This window comes from Elgaria multicarinata, chromosome 5 (assembly GCF_023053635.1).
Source record: "Elgaria multicarinata webbii isolate HBS135686 ecotype San Diego chromosome 5, rElgMul1.1.pri, whole genome shotgun sequence".
NCBI classification, from domain to species: Eukaryota; Metazoa; Chordata; class Lepidosauria; order Squamata; family Anguidae; genus Elgaria; species Elgaria multicarinata.
In genome coordinates, this window is record NC_086175.1 from 99,978,852 (window position 1) to 100,001,879 (window position 23,028).

Below are 23,028 nucleotides of genomic sequence, written 5' to 3' on the forward strand. Positions count from 1 at the left end.
ATTCACTGGGTTATAGGATTAATCCCCGCATGCATACATCCTGCTTTAAACATGCATCATACATACCTCTCCCATGGGTTTTTCATAGATATCCTCCTGCCATAGTGTAGTCTTGGCTTGTATAGCATCTCGCTGAAGTGCCTCAAGGACCTTTTTTGGGGTAACAAAGCCATATTGTGCTTCAAGTAAAGCCAGGTCAATTTTTTCAGCCTTTAAAACTCCTATGACTTCATCCTGAGCCTGCAAAAACACAGATTACTCCAGTGAGATAGTTCTGGGTATCCATTGTTCGAAGCAATTGTATTCAATTAGGCATATACAGTATATCTATATCTGCCATATGAAATACCTATTTATCTATGCATAGCAACTCTTTATACAACTGCTGTCAGTGCTTCTTAAATTCATCTGAAACATGAGCAATTGGGAACATATTGGGCCTGTTCAGACAACATGCTAAGCCACAAACCCTTTTGCAGCAAATGGTTAATGAGCATATTTAAACCGTGGTTATGTAGTCACCATGGTTACGAATGGTTCACATGACATGGTAAGTCATAATGTTTAGTTCAAAATGCTTAACCACCATGGCTTAGCGTGTTGCCTGAATAGGGTCACAGTCATAAAATAAAGGTAGTGATTTAAACCAGTGGTTGGTACCTTCTCCCTGTCACTTTTCTTTACTGCATCCTTTCCTGTTTTACCTCCAGCTTCTGCTGCCATACCCATCACCTCCTTAGTTGCTGTGAAGAAATGCCATGTACATAACCATTTATATGGTGTAATGTTCTGAAAATACTTGGTGTGACCTCTGAGAGGGTATAATGTATCTGTGTAGCTCTGAGTGTTTTTACTGTGTTGAAGGCCTGTTTTAGTAGTAGCTGTTTGGTGACTTTCTGACAGCGGAAAGAGGCAATCACTTTTAACACTTATAGATGGGGCCTGGATCAGGTAAATTTAATTTTTATTAGCTGGGAATTCTAGCTAGGTAGAAAAGAGCAGTTGGGAAATTATAGTTGATAGTTGAGGATTCAGGGAGTGAAGTTGGTTCTTAGTAAGTCAAGGAAAAGGTCTGCTGGTTGATGGATGGTGTTATAGAAGGACTAGGAGAAAATCAAGGAGAAAGTGAATAGCTAAGGGCTGAATATTAAGTTATTCCTTCTCTGTGGGATAACCATACATGGCTGGTAAAGATTAGGAGTAGGGTGTAGGTGGCTGTGTTATGCCAGGGCTGCTCTAAGACCTTACCAAAAGAAGGTTACACAAGCAGGCATTACAACCCAGTTAAATGGTTCAAGCTGCTGGCAGTACCACAGGAGGAGGTTTGGTCTCTCAGGAGGATTGTACCCAAGAGCTGGACCTGATTGTAAGTGTTTTGGGCTGGGGTCTAGGTTCAGGGAATTTGGCTTGGGGTAAAATAAGTGATTAAAGCATTTTATTAGCAACAGTGTTTCTTGAGTCCTTAAGAAGTGTCAGCAAGCATTCTTGTGAAAACCCCAAAGTAAATATTAGTATCTCCTTATGTACAAATATCCCTTAATAAATAAATTAACTTGTTTAACGATTCATCTTGTTGCTAGTATTGGTGCCCATCTCATGCCTAAACCTCTTAAACCAACGTGTTAGAAGGTTTTAAAGTATTCTATGAGAACAGGTGGCAGCAGAAAAAGGTGAACGTGTGGAATTCAGAATTATAGTGGCAGAGTTCCTTAGGTCCTGAAATATAAGCACTCGCTGAAAATAAGAAACCCCTTAGGTGGGATTGCCTAGCGGGGGAGCAGTTTTCCCGTAGGTGGTAGCAGTGTCAGAGAAAAAAAAATCCCTAAGAGTAGGTTCCAGCCAATCCTTACGCCTGCCAAATGTTGGTAGTGTGTATAGAAATATGGCCATTAAAACAAACTGCAGATAAGTAAGCAGATGAGCAGCTGTCCTGACTTTCCTTATGTCCTTGCTCATATTTCTTGATGCTTATTTTGGGGTGGGGTGGGAGGGGAAAGATAGATAACGGAGCAGTTATTCATCCAACACATGGTTCTTCTTACTGAACAAGTTTTGTAAGGTAAAAACAACTTTGAAGGTTTTGGCGGCTGTTTTTAGATTTTTCATGTCATTCATCCCTCCTGTGGGAAACTTAGGAGCAAGGATACAAAGTCACCCTTTGTTGTTTTAAGTCAAGCCAGAAGCTGTCTGCTACTATTGTTACATAAACCTGTTTGTACACTGAAGCCAATGAGGTACAGTGCAGAGGATATGACCTTCTGTAGCATGCATTCCAAGAGCATGCAATAATGGCAGCTCTTTAAAACAAGATTAATTGGCCTCAAAGTTGGCAGGGTGACGCATGTGTGTTTGTGATTACCTATACAATACATATGCCATATACGTGACCAAGATTTTTCAAAAATAATTAAAAAATGTTAAGGATGTTGGATTTCAGGTGTCATGGCTTATATCCCTCTAAGCCTCCAGAAGAAGGAGTCTCTTTAAAGTGGCTCATGTCAGGCACTCTTAAGAAACTGCCTTTTTAAATTATGACCAGCATCTTTAGTTGAGATTCTGCTTCTGTATCATTTTTGATGCTTTGATGTAAACAAGCAGAGACATGGAACTTCTCAGTTTAAAAGGCTTAACGCACAATCAATGGGTCTCGTAATAACATCAGTGGATCTCAGAGTGCTTCATTTTAGGTAGATTTTGCTCTTAAGTTAGTAACAAAACTGGTAGAGTACATGCCATTCATACAGAAGGTCTTAGTTCAATCTCTGGCATCTCCAAATTCAAAACCAGAAAATGAGCAGGTAGACTGCTGGATATCTTGAAGAGATGCTGCCAGTCAAAGTGAGATGATACTGCCTAGATAGACAAATAGTCTGACTGTGTATAGGGCTCCTTCCTATGTTCCTATGAAGTTGAGAATACAAGAACCTGCATTTCTGGAGAACCCAGAATGTTTAATTGCCATATTCTTTGTTATTTCACACATTTCTTTCAACATTTCTACTTTTCCTAATCATTACTTCATAATACCAGAAATGTTTATCTGAAAATGTCAAGAGGGAAACAGAATCTAAAGCATTAAACACAGAAGGGTGGGAACTCTCACATATTACAGTGAACAAGGTGAAGACTGCTTCCAATAAGATTTTCATTTAGGGCACAATCCTATGCATATTTAGACAAAAAAAGTCCTACAACTCCCAGCATGTCCCAGCCAGCATGCTGGGAATTGTAGGACTTTTTTTTCCTGTCTAAACATACATAGGATTGTTTCCTTATTTTATTCAGGTTTGATGTTGCTATGTGATGTTGATATTATTCCTGCATAAAAGCTAAATGAGAGAATCTGGTTTTCTTCATTCAAGTTTCCAGACAGAATTGATAAAAATATTAGTTTTTTTTAAAAAAGTATGAATAGCAGAAGTTAGGCAAGCTTGGCAGTAGCAAAGATCTAATTAATGTTTTTCATGTGATTATCCCTAGCTAATAGTGACAGAATACATATATGCCATTGAAATAAATATATGTCTTATAGTGAAATTGAACTAAAAGTAATGACAGCAAAACTGAATGTAACCTAACAACCTTAGTGTAAGAGAGTAGAACTCTGCTGAACTAGATGAGGGCTTGTCAGCATATTATGCACACTGTTCTTCGGGTTGTTAAAATTAATTAGTGTGTTAACAGTTTTTAGTACCTTTGGGTTTTTTCCACCTTAAATTTAAACATTGAAAGGGAAGTACAGATTATTGTCTTTAAATTCGTTACAGGTATTCTAGCAAGCATTTCTATGCAATATAATATATTATATAATAATATTATATATAATTACCATTATCATTTAAATCACATGAAGAGTATTTAATATTTTTCCTCGAATATTTCAGGTCAAATACTTGTGGTATGTTGGGACAAAAAAATCAACATTTTTTTTTAAAGCTTTGTTGTTTATGTAATACAAGAAAATGAATTAGATCTCTCTAGGGTCTTTTTCTGCCCAATTCAAAGTGAAAAATCAACATCACTGCCAACAATCCAAAGGATCAGAGGCCATAGCTCAGTTTTGAGGGAGCACATTGCTCAGTGGTAAGAGCACATGCTTTGTATGCAGAAGGTTCCAGCTTCAATCCCCAGCATTTCCAGGTAAAGCTGGGAAACACTAATGCCTGAAACTCTGGAGAGCTACTACCAGTCAGCATAGATAGTGAGCTAGATGGACCTGTGGTCCAGCTCAATGTAAGGTGGTTTCCGATGTTCACTTTGCTCTCTTACAGGAAGTTTCCATAATTTTTTAAAGGTTGAAATTAGGCTCCTATAGAAATAGATCACCTAGTCAATCTATCTGCAGCTACACAATCCAATTTGCAAGGGAAATTTCCCTTTGTTTGGGTTACTAAATCTTGGCATCATTTGAGGTTCATATCTCTCCCATGCGATATGAGCTATACATACAAGTTTAATTATTAGCCCATGTTCACGCAAATTTATTCTGACATTCAAAAGTGGAGTAAAGGTAAGCTATGGTTAGCTAAACAACCCAAGTGAGGATGAATATCTTGCCTAGACTCCTCTTCTTATTCCAAATAATTTGACTTCATCTCAAACTCTGGTCGAATGGAACAGATTATTCCCAGATTTATCTGGTCAGGATGAAAACCAACATTTAGCGGACTAAATGTTTGTTTATATCAAAGCATCAACTAACATTTAGCAGACACCAGACAAGAGGAGGTCTTGCAGTGCTGAATATGGAATTATGCGATTGTCCAACTCAGAATTCTTGTAGGATGGCTGTATCCCTCCTCAAAGCACCAATGAATAAGGATAGTAAGTACAAAGGCAGTAGGCAATCATCCTCTTGCTGCCTTGATGTGTGTCATGTCCCTACTGGATGTCATGGCTCCACTGGAGGAATCTTCCTCAGAGGAAGAGCTAGAGGCCCCAGAAACCAAGGGCACCCCAGACCAGGGACTGTCATCAGACCCACAGGAGCCTGAGCCCTTGGGGGAGATGGTTGCAGGGCCATCCCTGTCAGGAGAAAGGGATTCTGCCCCTGAGGCTGAGTAACCCCTGATCGCCAGGAGCATTGTCACCTCTGGAAAGGCTTGATTACTGCAGCTCAGTTCCAGCAGTCTTTGGGCTTAAACCTTTCACTGAAAACCCAGCCAGCATTAGAGAAATTTTGTCCATCCCAGCCCTGCCATGTATCTTGTCTTTTGAACCATGCCCTGTAATTGATGCTCTGTTTCCTGACCTTTTGGATTGCCTAATGACCCTGCTTCTTTACTGTGTAATGTACCTGACTGATTCACTGTGTTTGACCTCTTGCTTGTTATCATGACAATTCCTGCTGTTGTCTGATCCTCTTTGTCTGTGTGACTGCCTGTGTCTGACTTCTGCCTGGATTTATATCACCTCAGTTAGAGCCTGAGCCCTATTGGATAACCAACGGTAAGCTTGAAGGTTTGCTGACTTTACTGCAGTTAAGAGTCTGCTATAGCCAAAGCAGGACAATATAGGCCAGACACAGTGACAAAGCTAAGTGCATCTTTGGGAACCCAGTGATTAGAGACACTGTACTTACTTGGGAATGCTGGTGGAAAATTGGCTCCTGGTCTGTCTCCACTAATGTCAGAGCTGCACCATCCAGAATTTGCAGCACACAACAATCCCCAAGGCTTTTGTGCTTAGATGCTAGCAAAAATGCATAGTTTGTTTGATTTATTAGATACAAGATAACCTCTTGCTTATGCGGATATCTTGAAAAAATTCAAATCAGTTGCATTGCCTTTTTATCAGTACCTGAAAATACATCATTTCCTTAGCCAGACTTGCATCAGGCAGGCTGCCAAATGCCCACTCACTTCTTTTGAATCCTTTATAGAAGCTGCTGTTGCTTTAGCTAAGGGAATGATATTATGTATTTTTAACATAATCCAAATATCATTATTGGAAGACAACATATCCTCTGTACGTGTATGGTAGAGTGAATTAGGCGAGTCTTCGGGAGAAGATGACCAGCAGTATATTTGGATCTCTTTTGCATTTTTAACAATCAATAATAATATAAAAGAAGCTCAGTGCAAAGTTCTCTGTAGGCAGTATATTAGTCTTCACCCAATACATGCAAACTATAGTTAAACTATTATTGGAAGGGGTGTGGGCAGATTGATACAGTTTTAGTTTTGGTGGGAACATTCAACAGTGTAGGAGCTTTGGAACATGGTTGCTGATTACAGGAATTTCTCCACATTAGGCTATTGGTAACTTAAACCTATACTTCTTCATCATTTTTATCCTAATGATTATGATTTCCTGCATAAAGACATTCTTGAGCAATTGTATACAGCAAAGTCATGTATAGCACATAATAGGAAATCTCCAAGCCAACCAACTAAACAGCAGTGGACTGATAAAATGATGGTGATGTGCAAACTTACTCAGCAAGGAATCCTAGTTTTAAAAGAGATACTATGGCACTATGATTTCCTTTTATTTCCTAATGAAAATGAAACTCATCAGACCCAATCAAGTAGAGATTCCATTCATTCATTACATTTCTGTACTGCCCAATAGCCAAAGTGGTCCTGGTGGCTTACATACAAACATTAAACAGACAGCACACACATATCTAAAACAATTTTAATCAATCAGCAATAAGAAAAATCCAGGGCCTGCTTAAAACCTCATCATATGTTGCCAAATGTCTGAGAGAGGAGTATTTACTATGGTAGTATGGGAAACAGCCTTACCTTGTTGGTTACCAAGGTAGTGGACGATGAAATTGACAAGGACATTGACAAGAGGGGGAATATCAGTATGCTGGCCTAAATGGCAGGCAGGTAACCTTGTGCTCCTGCTCTCTTGTCCAAGACCCCAAATATATAATTTTTTTAAAAAAATGTTTGCAAATGTGTTACTGCATTAATAAGCACTCAGAAAATATTTTCATTTGGCAAGCTGATGCAGGAGGGGGGTAGATTCCCTCATGAGCCAGCAACCCCAGAGGACCAGTTGCAGAGAAGGTGCTGAAACAAGGATTTCTACCACAGAGGTGCCTGGGATACGTGCCATGGCAAGCTGCAGTGCACCCAGTCTTTCAGTAGTAATGTGGGTTATTGAGCAAATAATCAATGATGGCTTATCTCCAGGGTTGCTTAGCATGATATGAGAATTTGCCCATTGAGTTCATGGCAGAGGTTTAATTTGGAACATGGATTTTCTGGCTCATAATTCAATCTTTTAGGTTACGCACCTATTTTGGAGTAATTTATACACACTTATTTTGGAATAATTTCCATTAAACTCAGCAAGATTTAACTCTGAGCAGACATGCAAAGGACTGCTTGTTTAGTCAATATGGTACAGTAACACTGACTGTCATTGATGCCTTTTTGGTCCCATGTAAGTTATTACTTTCATGGTGTGTGTGTTTTAACATTTGTGATAGGATAGGTGCAGAACACAACATTTAAAAAGTGTACTTATAGTGCAAGTTGAAATGTACTGGCCTGTAATTCACCCTCAAGCACACTCAGAAGAAATAAGAGATCATCTCTGGAAAGATCTTCACTCTTCTTGGAATAATTTCTCTGCTTCTTGTCTAATTCAGGACTTCTTATTATGGTATCTGTTTCTGGTGCATGACATTTTTCTGTTTGTCTCCTCTTCATTTTTGCTGTCCCTATATCTTCCATACAGCTGTCACTTAGCATTTGTTGACAGTGTTCTGACTTAGAAGAATTTTCTCTGCTGTTACTTCTGGAACGCATTTTCAAATACCTGGTGAAGGATGATAAAAAAACAGTTGTAAAAACACAACAAAAATGTAAAATGCTTGTGTGTGTGTGTGTGTGTTAATGCATGGCAGAAATTTTCCTTGGATCTAGCGTATCAATTTAAGGACACTCTGCCTCTTATCAGGAGTCAGAGCTAGCCCAAAATTCATTTTCAGGCAGGCATTACACAAACCATGAGTTGTGTTCAGCACCCTTTGTGAATGTAGGAGGGGATGGTGGGCTGCTTCTTCAGTCAAACCTGTTAAATTTATTTATTTATTTATTTATTCATTTTATTGCATTTCTATACCGCCCAATAGCTGAAGCTCTCGGGGCTTAAATTAAGACAATTCAAGTATAAAACAACAGTATAAAACCATAATATAAAATACAATATAAAAGCTCAACCAGATAAAATGAAATCACATTAAAAGATTGAGGTGTATTTATTTATTACATTTATAAACTACCTTTTTTCCTCCAAGGAACTCAAGGCATAATCCTCCTCCTCTCCATTTTATCCTCACAACAACAACCCTGTGAAGTAAGTTGGGCTGAGAACTGAAAGTCACCCAGTGAGCTTCCATGGCTGAGTGGGGACTAGAACCCAGATCTCCCGACTCCCAGTCCCACACTGTTGCCTCCACACCACACTGAGATGAGAAATTTAATTTGATCCTGAACTTTATCAAATGTTCTAGTCACTTCTTGTACTTCCTGTATAGTTTTATCATAAATTTCTTACTTTCTAAACATTTAAGCCAGTCTCCTTTCTGCAGTAGCTAAACATAGCATCCATTTACATACAGGTAGCTGAAGCTTAGAGAATTTTATACCTAATGCATGTGATATGTCAGTTTCCCCACTGCAATCACAATTCCGCTTCAAATCATGATGCTCCACATGATGAAATATCCTAAATGTCCTCAGGGTGCATTAGAGAACTGCCTGCAATGCTGATCTTTTCCTGGGCAAGGTGCTTGAGCGGGTGGTTGCAGGACAACTCCATGCACTCTTGAATGAAACGGATTATCTAGATCCATTTCAATCGGGTTTCAGGCCTGGTTTTGGAACGGAAACTGCCTTGGTCGCCCTGTGGGATGACCTCTGTTGGGAGAGAGACAGGGGGAGTGCAACCCTGTTGATTCTCCTGGACCTCTCAGCGGCCTTCGATACCATCGACCATGGTATCCTTCTGGATAGGTTGTCTGAGCTGGGAGTTGGAGGTACTGCGTTGCAGTGGTTCCACTCCTACTTGGATGGCCGATTCCAGAAGGTGGTGCTGGGGGATTATTGCTCTGTGCCGTGGCTCCTAAGCCATGGGGTTCTGCAGGGCTCTATCTTATCCCATATGCTGTTTAACATATACATGAAGCCGCTGGGGGAGGTTATCCGGAGATGTGGACTGAGGTGTCATCAATATGCGGATGATACCCAGCTCTACCTTTCCTTTTCATCAAACCCAGGTGAGGCAGTGACTGTTCTGAACCAGTGCCTGGGCACAGTAATGGACTGGATGAGGGCTAACAAACTGAGACTCAATCCAGACAAGACGGAGGTACTGTTAGGGGGTGGTTCATCTGTCCGGCGAGGTGATGTTTGCCCTGTCCTGGACGGGGTTGCACTCTCCCTAAAAGATCGGGTCCGTAGTTTGGGGGTGCTCTTGGATCCAGAACTGTCACTTGAGGCACAGGTGAACTCAGTGGCAAAGAGCACCTTTTATCAGCTTAGGTTGATATACCAACTACGCCCCAATCTGGACAGAGATAGCCTAGCTACAGTTATCCATGCTCTGATAACCTCTCGCTTGGATTACTGCAATGCGTTATACGTGGGGCTGCCTTTGAAAACGGTCCGGAAGCTTCAGCTGGTACAAAATAGGGCAGCCCGTTTACTAACAGGGACTGGCCGATGAGATCACATTACGTCAGTCCTTTTCCAGCTTCATTGGCTTGCAGTCCAGGTCCAGGCCCAATTCAAAGTGCTGGTATTGACATTTAAAGCCTTAAACGGTTTGGGGCCAGGTTATCTGAAGGAACGCCTCCTCCCATATGTACCTGCCCGGACCTTAAGATCATCTACAGGGGCCCTTCTCCGTGAGCCCCTGCCAAAGGAAGTGAGGCAGGTGGCTACTAGGAGGAGGACTTTCTCCGCTGTGGCACCCCGGTTGTGGAACGAGCTCCCCAGAGAGGTCCACCTGGCACCTACACTGTACTGCTTTCGTCGCCAGCTGAAGACCTTTTTATTCACTCAGTATTTTAACACTTAATTTTAACTTAAATTTAAATTTTACTGTTTTAACTCTGTATTTTAATCTTATAATCAACTTTGCTGTGTGGTTTTATCCTGGTTGCGCTTTTTATACTGTATTTCGTAATTGTGTTTTTAACCTGTTGGATGTTTTTTGTGGTTTTAATTTTTGTGAACCACCCAGAGAGCTTCGGCTATTGGGCGGTATAAAAATAAATAAATAAATAAATAAATCTTTTAAAAAAGATGAAAATATTTTCTTCTGAGCTAGTTGACCTGGACCCAGTGAGGTGAAGACCAAAGAAAATGTAAACCAACATGGTCAAATGAATAGGAGTGTAGGCTTTGAATCTGAAGAGTATAACATTTTCTCTGAGAGTTCTTGATTTAGTTGACCCTACTTACAGAATGAAGATCATTGAAGAAAACTATTTTCACAATAGGAACCTGCTATTCAGATGATCTCAGAATATTACCAGCAATATTGCCAGCAATAGTCCCTTATGGAAGGTTTTAGAAAGTTAAGATGACAGGCATTTCTGCCATTTCTCATATTGCACTAACCATAAAACATGCATGGAATGTAATTTTTGAAAATTATTTTCCTATATCTATATACATTTTAAAACATCTGGATTAAGTAGTTAGGATGTAGCCTGAATTAAATACTGTGCTATTATGTTATTCCATCACTGGCAGGTGGTTTGTAATACAGGGGTGCCTAATATAATTGTCTAACATGCCGTATGAGTAGTTATATGTTACAAGATACTATGTTGCACAGTGAAGGAGAACATTTTGTGCATTTTTTAAAATGCTCTCTGTGCTGTTGGTTGATTTGGTTGAGGGGACAAAAAACATCTTTACCATAAGTATCTGAGTCACCGGTTAAAAGTTTCAGGTAAATGCAAATCCAGCTTCTTTTCACACAGAAGCAGTCAGTTCCAACAAAAAGCATTTAACCCTGTTCCCCTAGAAAATTCTGTATTTGCCCTCAGAACAGACTCTAAACACCCACTCGCAACATGATGTTTGATCTTCATAACATAGTTAAGCGTGAGTCAAAACTTTGCCAGCACTAATGTTGCTGTTTTCCAGCCTTCCCCAGCCTGGTGCCCTCCAGATGTTGTCAACCACGACTACCAGCATTCCTGACCATTGGCCCTGCTGGATGGGGCTGATGGGAGTTGAAGTCTCAAACATCTAGAGGGCACCAGGTTGGAGAAGGTTGCTGCAGAGAATGCGTGCAACAGAGTTTTCTATAAAATGGCTCAGTTTTTGAATTGCCACAGTTTTCCTTAAAGTTGGAAAAGGCATAATCTAATGCACACATGAAGGATGATGTGTAGAATTTTTAAATTTTAAACAAGAGAAAGGTAACAGCATGCTTAGGGAAGGGACTATGAGGTTTGCAGAAGTAGAATCGTAGAGTTGAGAGGGGTCTTATAGGCCATTTAGTTCAACACCCTGCTTAATGAAAGGGTACAAAAAATCTTTAGGGGGAAAAACGGGAGGGGCAAAAGCATGCTCATTGGCCACTTAATGCTGTCCTTGGGCAACAAGAGAGAGGGCCTTCTCAGTGGTGCCCTCCCCCATTTACTGATCTCCCTGATGAGACCCACCTGGCGCCAACATTGTCATTTTTTTGGCGCCAAGTTAAAACTGCCCTCTTCTCAGGCATTTGGAAGTATATAACGTGTGTAGTGATCAGGTCCTGGATTGTCTCTGGGTGATGGTTTTAAATTATTTTAGATATATACTGTCTGTTTTATTATTATTATTATTATTTATTTATATAGCACCATCGATGTACATGGTGCTGTACAGATAACACAGTAAATAGCAAGACCCTGCCGCATAGGCTTACAATCTAATAAAGTTGTAGTAAACAATAAGGGGGGAAAGAGAATGCAAACAGGCACAGGGAAGTGTAAACAGGCACCGGGAAGGGTGAAGCTAACAGTATAGAGTCAGAACAAACTCAATATTTAAAAGCTATAGGGAAAAGAAAAGTTTTTAGCTGAGTTTTAAAAGCTGTGATTGAGTTGGTAGTTCTCAAGTGTTCTGGAAGAGCGTTCCAGGCATGAGGGGCAGCAGAGGAAAATGGACGAAGCCGAGCAAGGGAAGTAGAGACCCTTGGGCAGGCAAGAAGCATGGCATCAGAGGAGCGAAGAGCACGAGCGGGGCAATAGCGTGAGATGAGAGAGGAGAGATAGGCAGGAGCTAGACCATGAAAAGCTTTGAAGGTCAACAGGAGAAGTTTATATTGGATTCTGGAGTGAATTGGGAGCCAATGAAGAGATTTCAGAAGCGGAGTGACATGGTCAGAGCGGCGGGCCAGGAAGATGATCTTAGCGGCAGAGTGGTGGACAGAGACCAGCGGACTGATGTGAGATGAGGGGAGGCCAGAGAGAAGGAGGTTGCAGTAGTCCAACCGAGAGATAACCAGTGCGTGAACGAGAGTCTTGGCAGAAGAGACAGACAAAAATGGTCGAATCCTGGCAATATTATACAGGAAGAAACGACAAGATTTAGCTACTGCCTCGATATGAGGAATAAAGGAGAGCGAGGAATCAAATATAAAGCCAAGGCTACGAGTTTCCTTGACCGGAGTAAGCGTGACATCGTTGACAGTAAATGGTTTTATACTTTATGTAAGGTATTTTCAATGGTTTTCAATTTTTATAGGCTGCCCAGTGAGCTTTGGCTATAGCGAAGTCTAGAGATGCAATACGTGAATGAATAGGGGTGGAGGAATGGAATGGAGTATCCTGGAAGTGGTAGTTAGCTGCTGGGAACATTGAGCAGGAGCGCTCCCAACTGCAACATTTCATTTTAGGTTCCACTTGCATGTATCTGAAAACATGGCTGGGATTCTGAGACCAGCCTGCTCTGTATATGTCATGAATTTTCCTTAGAGTGGATAGTGGACTTCTCATGATAATAGTCTACCATGATTCCAGGTGTGGATATGGTTACAGGGTTAATATGTGACTATTTTTAGGATGCTCTCTGGGCGTGGTCAAGTTCACAGATGTTAGCATTAATTGGAAGTAGAGGTATTTTTGTAAACCGTCCAGAGAGCTTCAACTATGGGGCGGTATATAAATTTAATAAATAAATAAATATTAAAACCCCACTTTGTATCAAGATGTATCCTGGCTTTTGCTGGGCTTTGTGATCCCTCTCCTTGCATGCCTCTGTCTTTGGCATTTTATTAATGCTTTGAGAACATGAATGAAAGCTATGGTGGACATGTTGAAACTCCTCCAAAGGGATGTTTTATATTACACCGAACTTGGATGACTAATGCATCAGGCAGCTGGTATTGTGGCCTGTTTTGGTTTAGCAGAGGGTGTAAAGTGGTAAGAAACACTAGTGCTTCTATGAAGCAAATAATTGATTCTTTAGAACTTCAGCATTCTACTTTTTCTTTTTTTTTTCAAAGCAGACCTCTATTCCTTGGGATTCCTTTGTAGTTTTTTTTTTTAAAAAAATTAGAGTATAAGTGCTTTTCAAAATATATTTCACATGTTTCTAATTTTATCCATGCTGCTGACTTAATGCTGCATCAACGCTTGATAGAAACTATTCATCACCTCCTTAGCAAATTAAATCTAAATTGGATTCACATAACCGTTTCTTCTAGGTGATGTTTTGCAATCTCCCCTTAGTGAAGATGTGCATAGTGTGAACAGTTTGATGCACATCTGCTTTAATGATCTGTCTTAATTTGGAAGTCTTGTCTCTTTAAGCTGGTTGAGTTTGGGTTGGCCCGTAATCAAAAGGCCTGTTCATCTATTTGCAGTAGCCTTGGGTGTAGAAAGCCACCTCCTTTGTTCACCTGTCTGTTGCTTCCTTCCCCAATCCCATCTTCCATAGTATCATGCACCCAATCGAAGCTTAGCAGTGGGAAAGAGCTGCAAATGAATCTACTATAGAACTGCACCATTTTGAATATAGCATAATTAGTGATTGTGCACACAGCACTGTCTGCCTTTATAACAGGGATGGGGAATGTGTGGCCCTTCAGATGTTGCTCCCAGCATCCTTTGCCATTTGTTATGCTGTCTAGGCCAGATAGGTGCTGCAGTCCACCAACATCTGGAGGACCACACAATCCCCACTCGTAAAATGGTCAGGATTTCACCCAAATATTTATTATTTATTTATTTATTTAAAACATTTATATCCCACCCTATATCAATAAGATCTCAGGGTGGCGTACAGATAAAAGCATACAGTATAAAATAGTAAATATACACTGTTATACTGGTTAAAAGACAGACCAATTACCTATAAGCACTTACACATGCACACAATAGAGAAAAATGGGGAAAGGGTTAACTTGTAAAAAAAAAAAGGACCATCAGAAGATAGAAGAGAACTGTAGCATACGTGGCCAGGGATCTGTTGAGAAAAGGGAGGCATAGAATAAGCTGAGATAGGTTGCTGCTTCTAATTTTGTATACTCGTTTTTATCTTAATTTTAGAATTTCTGTAAACCGCCCAGAGAGCCCTGGCTATGGGGGTGGTATATAAGTGTAATAAATAAATAATAAATAGAGTGGAGACCTAAGTGGCCAGAACATGTGTTCTGAGAAGAAAAGGTCTGATGAGGATTTGTAGTAGAATCCAGGTTCCGTGGCTTAAAAAGATTTCAGTGAGGGAGCAAAAAACAATGGGCACAGCTAGGTACTGGGCTTACATTCATCAAGAGAGAGTGGGTTACGAAACCTGTGGGAGGCCACAGAACAATGGAGCTTGCCATGAACCAGGAGCATATGGTGCCAGACCTTGTGGCAGGGCAGGAACCTGATTTTGGCAAGTGATTTCAGCAGAATAGCAAGGGTCAAAGAGCCAATGGGACCAGCAGGGATGGCTGTGGTGCCCACACCTTGGGGAGGCCAGGGATGCTGAGTCTCAAAGCCCTCAGTTATTATAAAATCACAACAAAAGGCGCAAAGGGACAACAGCTCTGGGTCCAGCTTGAACCAGCAGACAAAAGCGGTGGTGAATGGACTGCAGTTTCCATAGGGTAGATTCAGGATGAGCTAAATTTAATCAAGACAGCACTTTTCTGTGATTGTGATGGTTAGGGACGAGGAACTTGCACCAACCCACATTTATAACTAATTATGCAATCATAGAATCATAGAATAGCAGAGTTGGAAGGGGCCTACAAGGCCATCGAGTCCAACCCCCTGCTCAATGCAGGAATCCAACCTAAAGCATCCCTGACAGATGGTTGTCCAGCTGCCTCTTGAATACCTTGGAGGTATCTAACTCTTTGCCTGTAGCATATTCATGCCTAATTCCTGATTACTGTGCCCCATCTAATCGTGAGTTATTTAACTTGGAGTGGTTTGATAGAGTCATAGTGCAGCATTTCTATCCTAAGTGTGTGACCAGATGCTAAAAACCCCATGGCACCATCGTGTGGTTTTGGCCTCTTTCATAGAATCATAGAATAGCACAGTTGGAAGAGGCCTACAGGGCCATTGAGTCCAACCCCCTGCTCAATGCAGGAATCCACCCTAAAGCATCCCTGACAGATGGTTGTCCAGCTGCCTCTTGAATGCCTCTAGTGTGGGAGAGCCCACAACCTCCCTGGGTAACTGATTCCATTGTTGTACTGCTCTAACAGTCAGGAAGTTTTTCCTGATGTCCAGCTGGAATCTGGCTTCCTTTAACTTGAGCCCGTTATTCTGTGTCCTGCACTCTGGGAGGATTGAGAAGAGATCCTGGCCCTCCTCTGTGTGACAACCTTTTAAGTATTTGAAGAGTGCTATCATGTCTCCCCTCAATCTTCTCTTCTCCAAGCTAAACATGCCCAGTTCTTTCAGTCTCTCTTTATAGGGCTTTGTTTCCAGACCCCTGATCATCAGGGTTGCCCTCCTCTGAATACACTCCAGCTTGTCTGCATCCTTGTTGAATTGTGGAGCCCAGAACTGGACGCAATACTCTAGATGAAGCCTAACCAGGGCCGAATAGAGAGGAACTAGTACCTCACGTGATTTGGAAGTTATACTTCTATTAATGCAGCCCAAAATAGCATTTGCCTTTCTTGCAGCCATATCGCACTGTTGGCTCATATTCAGCTTGTGATCTACAACAATTCCAAGATCCTTCTCGTTTGTAGTATTGCTGAGCCAAGTATCCCCCATCTTGTAACTGTGCATTTGGTTTCTATTTCCTAGATGTAGAGCTTGGCATTTATCCCTATTAAATTTCATTCTGTTGTTTTCAGCCCAGCACTCCAGCCTATCAAGATCACTTTGAAGTTTGTTTCTGTTTTCCAGGGTATTAGCTATCCCACTCAATTTTGTGTCATCTGCAAATTTGATCAGCGTTCCCTGCACCTCCTCATCCAAATCATTAATAAAAATGTTGAAGAGCACTGGGCCCAGGACTGAGCCCTGCGGTACCCCACTCGTTGCCTCTCCCCAGTTTGAGAAGGTCCCATTGATAAGTACTGTTTGAGTCCGATTCTGTAGCCAACTGTGAATCCACCTAATAGTTGTTCCATCTAGCCCACTTCTGGCTAGTTTGTTAATCAGAATGTCATGTGGTACTTTGTCAAAAGCTTTGCTGAAGTCAAGATATATGATGTCCACAGCATTCCCACAGTCCACAAGGGAGGTTACCCTATCAAAAAATGAGATTAAATTAGTCTGACAGGATTTGTTCCTGACAAATCCATGTTGGCTTCTAGTAATCACTGCATGGATTTCAAGGTGTTTACAGATTGACTTCTTTATAATCTGCTCCAGAATTTTCCCAGCGATGGATGTCAGACTGACTGGTCTGTAGTTCCCAGGTTCCTCCTTTTTGCCCTTTTTGAAGATAGGGACAACGTTAGTCCTCCTCCAGTCGTCCGGCACCTCACCCGTCTTCCATGATTTTGCAAAGATAATAGACAAAGGTTCTGAGAGTTCTTCCGCTAGCTCCTTCATTACTCTAAGATGCAGTTCATTGGGCCCTGGAGATTTGATCTCATTCAAGGAAATTAGGTGTTCTTGGACCATTTCTTTATCAATCTCAAACTGCAATCCTGCCCCTCAACTTCTGCTTCACTTTTTCCAGGGGGGGTCATAGACCCGCTTTTGGGAGAAGACTGAGGCAAAGTAGGAATTGAGCACTTCAGCCTTTTCTTTGTCATCTGTTATCAATTTGCCATCCTCATTAAGCAGTTGAACCACCATTTCTTTCCTCTGTCTTTTACTACTCACGAATCTGAAGAAAGCCTTTTTGTCCAGTCCAGCTGGAGACATCCGCTTCATCAGGTGCCAAGCTGAAACTCTTAAAGCAGGGGTGGAGAAACTCTGGCCCAGGGTCCCATTCCACCCCCTGGGTTTCCCCAGAAGGCCATGCCCCTTTCTCCTGGCGCTACCCCCTCTTCCCTGACCCATCTTTTTGTGTGTGTGGGGGTTACCTGCTTTTGTGTATCCCCCCCATTCTAAAAGGTTGAACTGCTTCTCCTAAGGATTAATTACTAGCAATAAGAGCTTTATGATGGTAATTTTAGTATTTTTGCCCTGCCCTATCTGCTTTTAGCCCTGCCCAACACTGGAATGCATTCCACAAGAGTTTCTTCAAAATTGAATTTGGGCTGAAAGAGATTCAACACCCCTAGTCACACAAACTCCTAGGACAGAGCATCTTTCATGCTTTCGTGTCCAATACCTGATGATCACCAATACAAATAAAAGGCATTCTATAAGAAACCCCAAAATTTTGCCATATATCCTTTCTCTCTTACTAGAGATTCTTTCCCTTTTTCATAAGTGGAAGATACTGTTGTCCTGCAAGTGCCATGTTTTAGAAGCTGCAGTCTGCATCCAATGTTAGTCCTATTTAGAGTAGATCCATTGAAGTGAACAGAACTTAATTTAGACCAACATTGGATACAACAAATGTTGTAACCAGTTGTAACTTCAGTACACCTAGTGCATGGATGTAGGCTACAGTTTCACATCAAGACAAGAAACAAATCTAATCTGCTTAACCTCCCTTTTCATTGCGGGAGTGCCAGGGTAATACACGAAGAAACTTTCTCCAAAGAAGAAGCTATAGAATAGCCAGTAGCGGCCAGAGTGAAAACAAGGCCCCCATTATGGTTCCATATTTCAGTTTCAGCAGGGTTTTTTTTTTGTGTGTGTGTGTAGGGGGGGTGAATTTTCAGACATATCTGTTCTTAAAGCTCCTTCTGTCCAGGGATATGAACTTCAACGTAGCCATTCTTTACACATAAAGAAGCCATAGCCCTTTGAATAGCCTGAGAATTGCTTCCTCAAAGGAAGATCAAACATGCTTGCTAATGTCTGATAAATCGGTCTGTTTGATCTTTCATGTATTAAAGTCAATGGAAAGCCGTGCATTTACAAACATCATCCACGTTGATGTTTGTAAATGAAAAACCCAATATTTTTCTGGAGAGGGAGGAAAAAGACAAATATGAAATTTCCAAAATTTACTTTTAATTTGGCAAAGAATTAAAAGCACAACTTTAAATTTAAACATTTACAAAATTAAATGAAAAAAGGAGGGGAAAGCAGGCAGAGGATGCTGAGGGATGGATTGCCTTTGTAAATATTGGGTGAACTTTCAAATGTTCTACATCTGGCAGCTAATTGTCATTCCATTTATATGGATGCAATACAGAATGTTAGAAAAAGGAGACACAATTGTGTTGCCTAGTTAATTTTCCTTGCATACCTTTCTATCACGTGCATTTATAAAAACAAAATAGCAGGGAGGAGAAGGATGATGGAGAAAAAGGAAAGACAGGCAGAAAAGTGGTCCCAGGGTTTGGGCTTGAAGGTACATGATGCAGCGACCTTGGCTGAAGCTAAGTAGGCCTGGGTCTGTTTGGTGCTTGGAAACCCCATGTGTCCGTAGGAGATCACATAAGAGTGTACACTTTTAACAGAAATCATCTAGTAATCTTCAAAAGTCTCCTTCCACTTAAACAACAACAACAACATACTGGATAACTGTGCAAGATAAGCCTGTCCTTTTGTATGCTCTCTTGGTGAATGGGTTTTTCCCCCATTATTATTTTTTTCCTATTTGTTGGGAGGAGGGGGTTCAAACCTATTTCTGCTTTTTTTCTTCATTTCACCACTACAAGCTCCCTGTTTCAGCAGCTTTTTTCCATCCTTAATGCGGCAGCTGTAGTTTTATCCTGTTTCTGATTATGATGTCATTCATTCCGCTTGAGTAACACACACTTGACAAGAGATAGCATTGAATGCAGATTGGATACTTTCATTTTGAACAATTCTGGGTGATGGTATAGCAAAGGCCCGGCCCAGCCTGACTTGAGTTAAAACCACAAACAAGCAGCTGCAACTGTCCCGGTTTTTTGTGGCCATGGCGGCAGCAGCTTCCCCTTCTCTGTTTCTGTTTGCTGGCTCAACTGGTGGCAACAGCTCCTCGTTTTTCCTCTCTCAAGCCAGAGGTCTCACGATATTTCAGCCGAGTTTCAGAGTCTTTCAGGAGCAGCCAGGGGCAAAAGATGAGGGTGGCTGGCTGAGAGAGGGAGGTGGAGCTGCCACACGGTGCTGTCCTGCCATGGCTGCAAGCTGTTGGCTGAATGGCCAAGCAGGCAAGGAGGGAGGTTGGCAGTGGTGGTGGGAGGGAGAGTGGCTGGCTGGCCGGTCAACTGGCCAGCCAAGCAGAGGCAGGCTCTTTGGGTTGGAAGAGAGGCGCAATTCACCATTCTTCCCATACCGCACTGCCTGATGCCACCACATCAGGCTGCTTCATTATAGGGCTGGCCCATCACGTCAGCCCCCTGCTTTATAATGTATAATGAAATAATGTATATTGAAATAATGTATAATGAAATTATATAATGAAATAATACATTAATAATACAGGAACTCTGAATCAGACTCGTAAGTACTTCTGTTCTGTAGAACATTAATAAAAACCCTTGAACTGTCCAGGCCTGAAAAGTGGCGGTAACTACATTCAGCTGAATATGATTACAGTGGATTGCACTGATTGTTCAGGATTCCTGAATTTACTGAGCACCGAAACTGCGTTCAGCCAAATACAGTTACAGCCACTCATCAGACCTTCCGAGTTATCATGGAACGATCATGGGGTAGGGTTAGAGCACGTGTCCTTGTCTATCCTCCATGCCTAGGATTTTCAAATGTTGGTACAGGGCTCTAGTGATTAAGCAATTGAACTACAACTTGGTTTGAATCTCACCTCTTCCATGTACTGACTAGGGGGTCTTTGGCCTCCTACCCTTCCTCATCTTTAACTCCCAGCATACAGTCTGAAGATACTGCTGTGGAAACCACCCTGGTATAAATGTTTATGAAAGGCAGCATTTAAATGTCTTAAATAAATAAATAAATAAAGTTGACATACCTTGACGGAGTGTTACAAGTAATACAAAAATGAGGTAAAGCGCTTTGAGACCTCTCTAAAGTGCTACATAAATCAGTATATGCTCCCTTTCTTGATTTGCAGGATGCTATAAGAGCCCTGGTCTATTTGAAAAACGAGCCCTGGGGGTGGAGGTGGGATGCTTCTGTTATTATTTATTTATTTATGTGCATCTGCCCCATAGCCGAAGCTCTCTGGGTGGTTTACATAAGATCCTAATTAGCCATTTGCTCCAAGGCTCATAGTTACAAAGAGTCCAGAGCTCCTAGCAAAGTATCCTAGAATGGCGGTATTAGTAGTATTGGGGACATGCATCATGAGGCAAGTATTCCTTAACCGCTATTTTGCCCCCCCCCAAAAAAAAACCCTCTCCCGCGCAGTATAGAGTAAGCTAGATTTAAAAAACCCTCCTCCTTATCCTATCCAGCTCAGGTACTGCTCATTATAGAGCCTCCACAAGTAGTCATATAGTGGGCCTGTTCAGACAACACACTAAGCCATTGTTAGGCCGCTAACCCTTTTGCAGCAAATGGTTAGTAAGCATGTTTAAACCATCGTTATGTAGCCATCATGCTTCACACAACATGTTAAGTCATGGATCAAGCGACATTACGCTTGACCCCGTTCATACGACAAACTAAGCCACAGTGGTTAAGCTCAAAATGCTTAACCACCGTGGCTTAGTGTGTTGTCTGAACGGGGTCAGTGTAATGGTACTACCCTGCTGTACTGCTGGGGCTCAGGACTTGGTAAGCAGGAAACAGTTCATTTAACTCTGGAGCATTGCAGTTTTGTTCCCATATTAATTAAATTTGCCTTTCTATTCTCTCTTATAATTGAAATTTTCCTGAGGTGCAAGGCTTCAAGCTAGATATAATTCAGCTTTGAAAGCTTAACTAAATCCTAAATTATTACTATTGTATAGGGTCCCATAAAAATAGTTTGGGGTCTTAGTCAGAACTATAGTAATAAATGTGGTGTGTGGACTTTGAAATCTATTAAGAACAGAATCCTCGTGAAGTTATATGGGCCACCTGTATAAGACGTAACTCTGCTGAGACTTAAACCCCTCTATGGACTTGTGGAGCTCTTGTAAGAAATAGCCTTGTCAAAGTTGCAGCTGCCTTTCGAAGCACTTACTATGAATCCTCCTTTTCCCCTAGCTGGTAGTTACAAAGTACGAGTATTTTATGGTTGGTGTAATGAGTGGAAACCATTGTGATTTCGGAACTAGTTCAAGCTTTATATAAAAAACAAACAAACACCCAAAACAGAGTGTTTAAAATGATATTTTTCCTACTTTGTCTGCAAATGGACCTCCATGTCATTCTTTGCTTAACTCTCTGAAATCATGTTGTCTCAGATACTCAGTTTGGATTTTTGTGAGTATAGCAGCTTCTGCTCCAGGTAAGTAGAAGTTTGGTGGGATCTAAAAGGGCCATTTCTTCTGTATGATGAGGACTTATTTGCTTTACCCACTCACTTCATACATTCCTTCCCATTAAGATCTTCTTTTGGGGGTCTTCTGCACATGATCCTACAGTCTGAGGCGGGGAGATAGATACCAGGGAGAGAGTCTTTCAGTAATGATACCCAAATTATGGAATGCTCTTCTCAGAGATGTTTTCCCAGATGCTACTTTGATATCCTTTTGGTTCCTACTGAAGGGCAGTATAGAAATATCTGCAATAACAAACATTTTTGTCTTCTGAAATGACCTAATATTGTTTGTTAGAAAGTCATTCTTCAGAAGACCAGCATAGTATTTAAGAATGTAGAATGCTTGATGGATCCACACAGAACACATGCCTAGTATATTTGTTTAATGACCAGGGCTGACCCAACCATTAGGCAGAGTGAAAGCTGCTTCAGGATGCAAATGCTCTGTGTGTGTGTGTGTGTGTGTGTGTGTAAGAGAGAGAGAGAGAGAGATGTTGGAGAATGGAGCTCTGTGCCTCCTAAGCTAGCTTGTCTCACCACTAGTATTGAAGTCAGATTTAACTGCCAGTGTGGCCAACTCCTTTATACAGAATGGGAGAAGGAAGCCATTTTGTCTTTTGCCTCAGGCATCAAAATGTCTTGGACCAGGCCTGTAGGTTGTTCTTGACAGATAGGGTGTATATCACATGTTTCAAAAATTAAATTTGTAGCCATGCTTGCATAGCCAATCATATATCTTGGAGTTTCCTCATATATGCCTAAGCCTCCGACTTGCTCCTTTGTCTGCTCGCACAGTGATTCTTTCCCTCCTTTCATGTTTTGGAGCAAACTATGGTGACGTAGGGATTGAACCAAGCACCTTTACAGATGTGCCCGAAGAAGACATGGGAGTTGATTCTGAGTCACATGGGGAGGTGGAGATGGGAGGAACTGTTGAGGCATCAAGGCTGTAGGAGCAGGGGTCCAATAAAAATAGCAGTGACAAAAAGGGTGAAACTTAGTTACTTGGATGACAGCTTCACCGGGCCCTTCCCTGAATTCGTGGGAATGCAGGCTTATAATGTAGAGGAGGGGATGGGAATAAGAGATCCAAGAGTCATATGTCAGATGAAAAGGGAGGAGCAATGCAGGGTCATAAGATCCTCCAAGAGACTTG

At 41.4% G+C, this 23,028-nt stretch overlaps 2 protein-coding genes across 5 annotated transcripts in view; one reads left to right on the top strand and one right to left on the bottom strand.

The window, feature by feature from the left end:
* CMSS1 (cms1 ribosomal small subunit homolog) overlaps positions 1 to 23,028 on the top strand; it is a 225,649-nt gene that overhangs the window by 79,868 nt on the left and 122,753 nt on the right. The gene's annotated exons all lie outside the window — the stretch shown is intronic.
* The window catches only part of FILIP1L (filamin A interacting protein 1 like), a 194,856-nt gene that overhangs the window by 75,579 nt on the left and 96,249 nt on the right, over positions 1 to 23,028 (bottom strand). For 2 of the 3 annotated variants that reach the window (XM_063126889.1, XM_063126890.1), the window contains exons 2-3: positions 7,509 to 7,779; positions 67 to 240 (exon numbers count right to left, since the gene is read on the bottom strand). In XM_063126889.1, coding sequence (XP_062982959.1) covers positions 67 to 240; positions 7,509 to 7,769 — 435 coding nt within the window. In that variant the 5' untranslated portion in view covers positions 7,770 to 7,779. Of the gene's footprint in view, positions 1 to 66; positions 241 to 7,508; positions 7,780 to 21,732; positions 21,796 to 23,028 lie in introns of those variants that run through there. The other variant, XM_063126888.1, reaches the window with a different exon arrangement.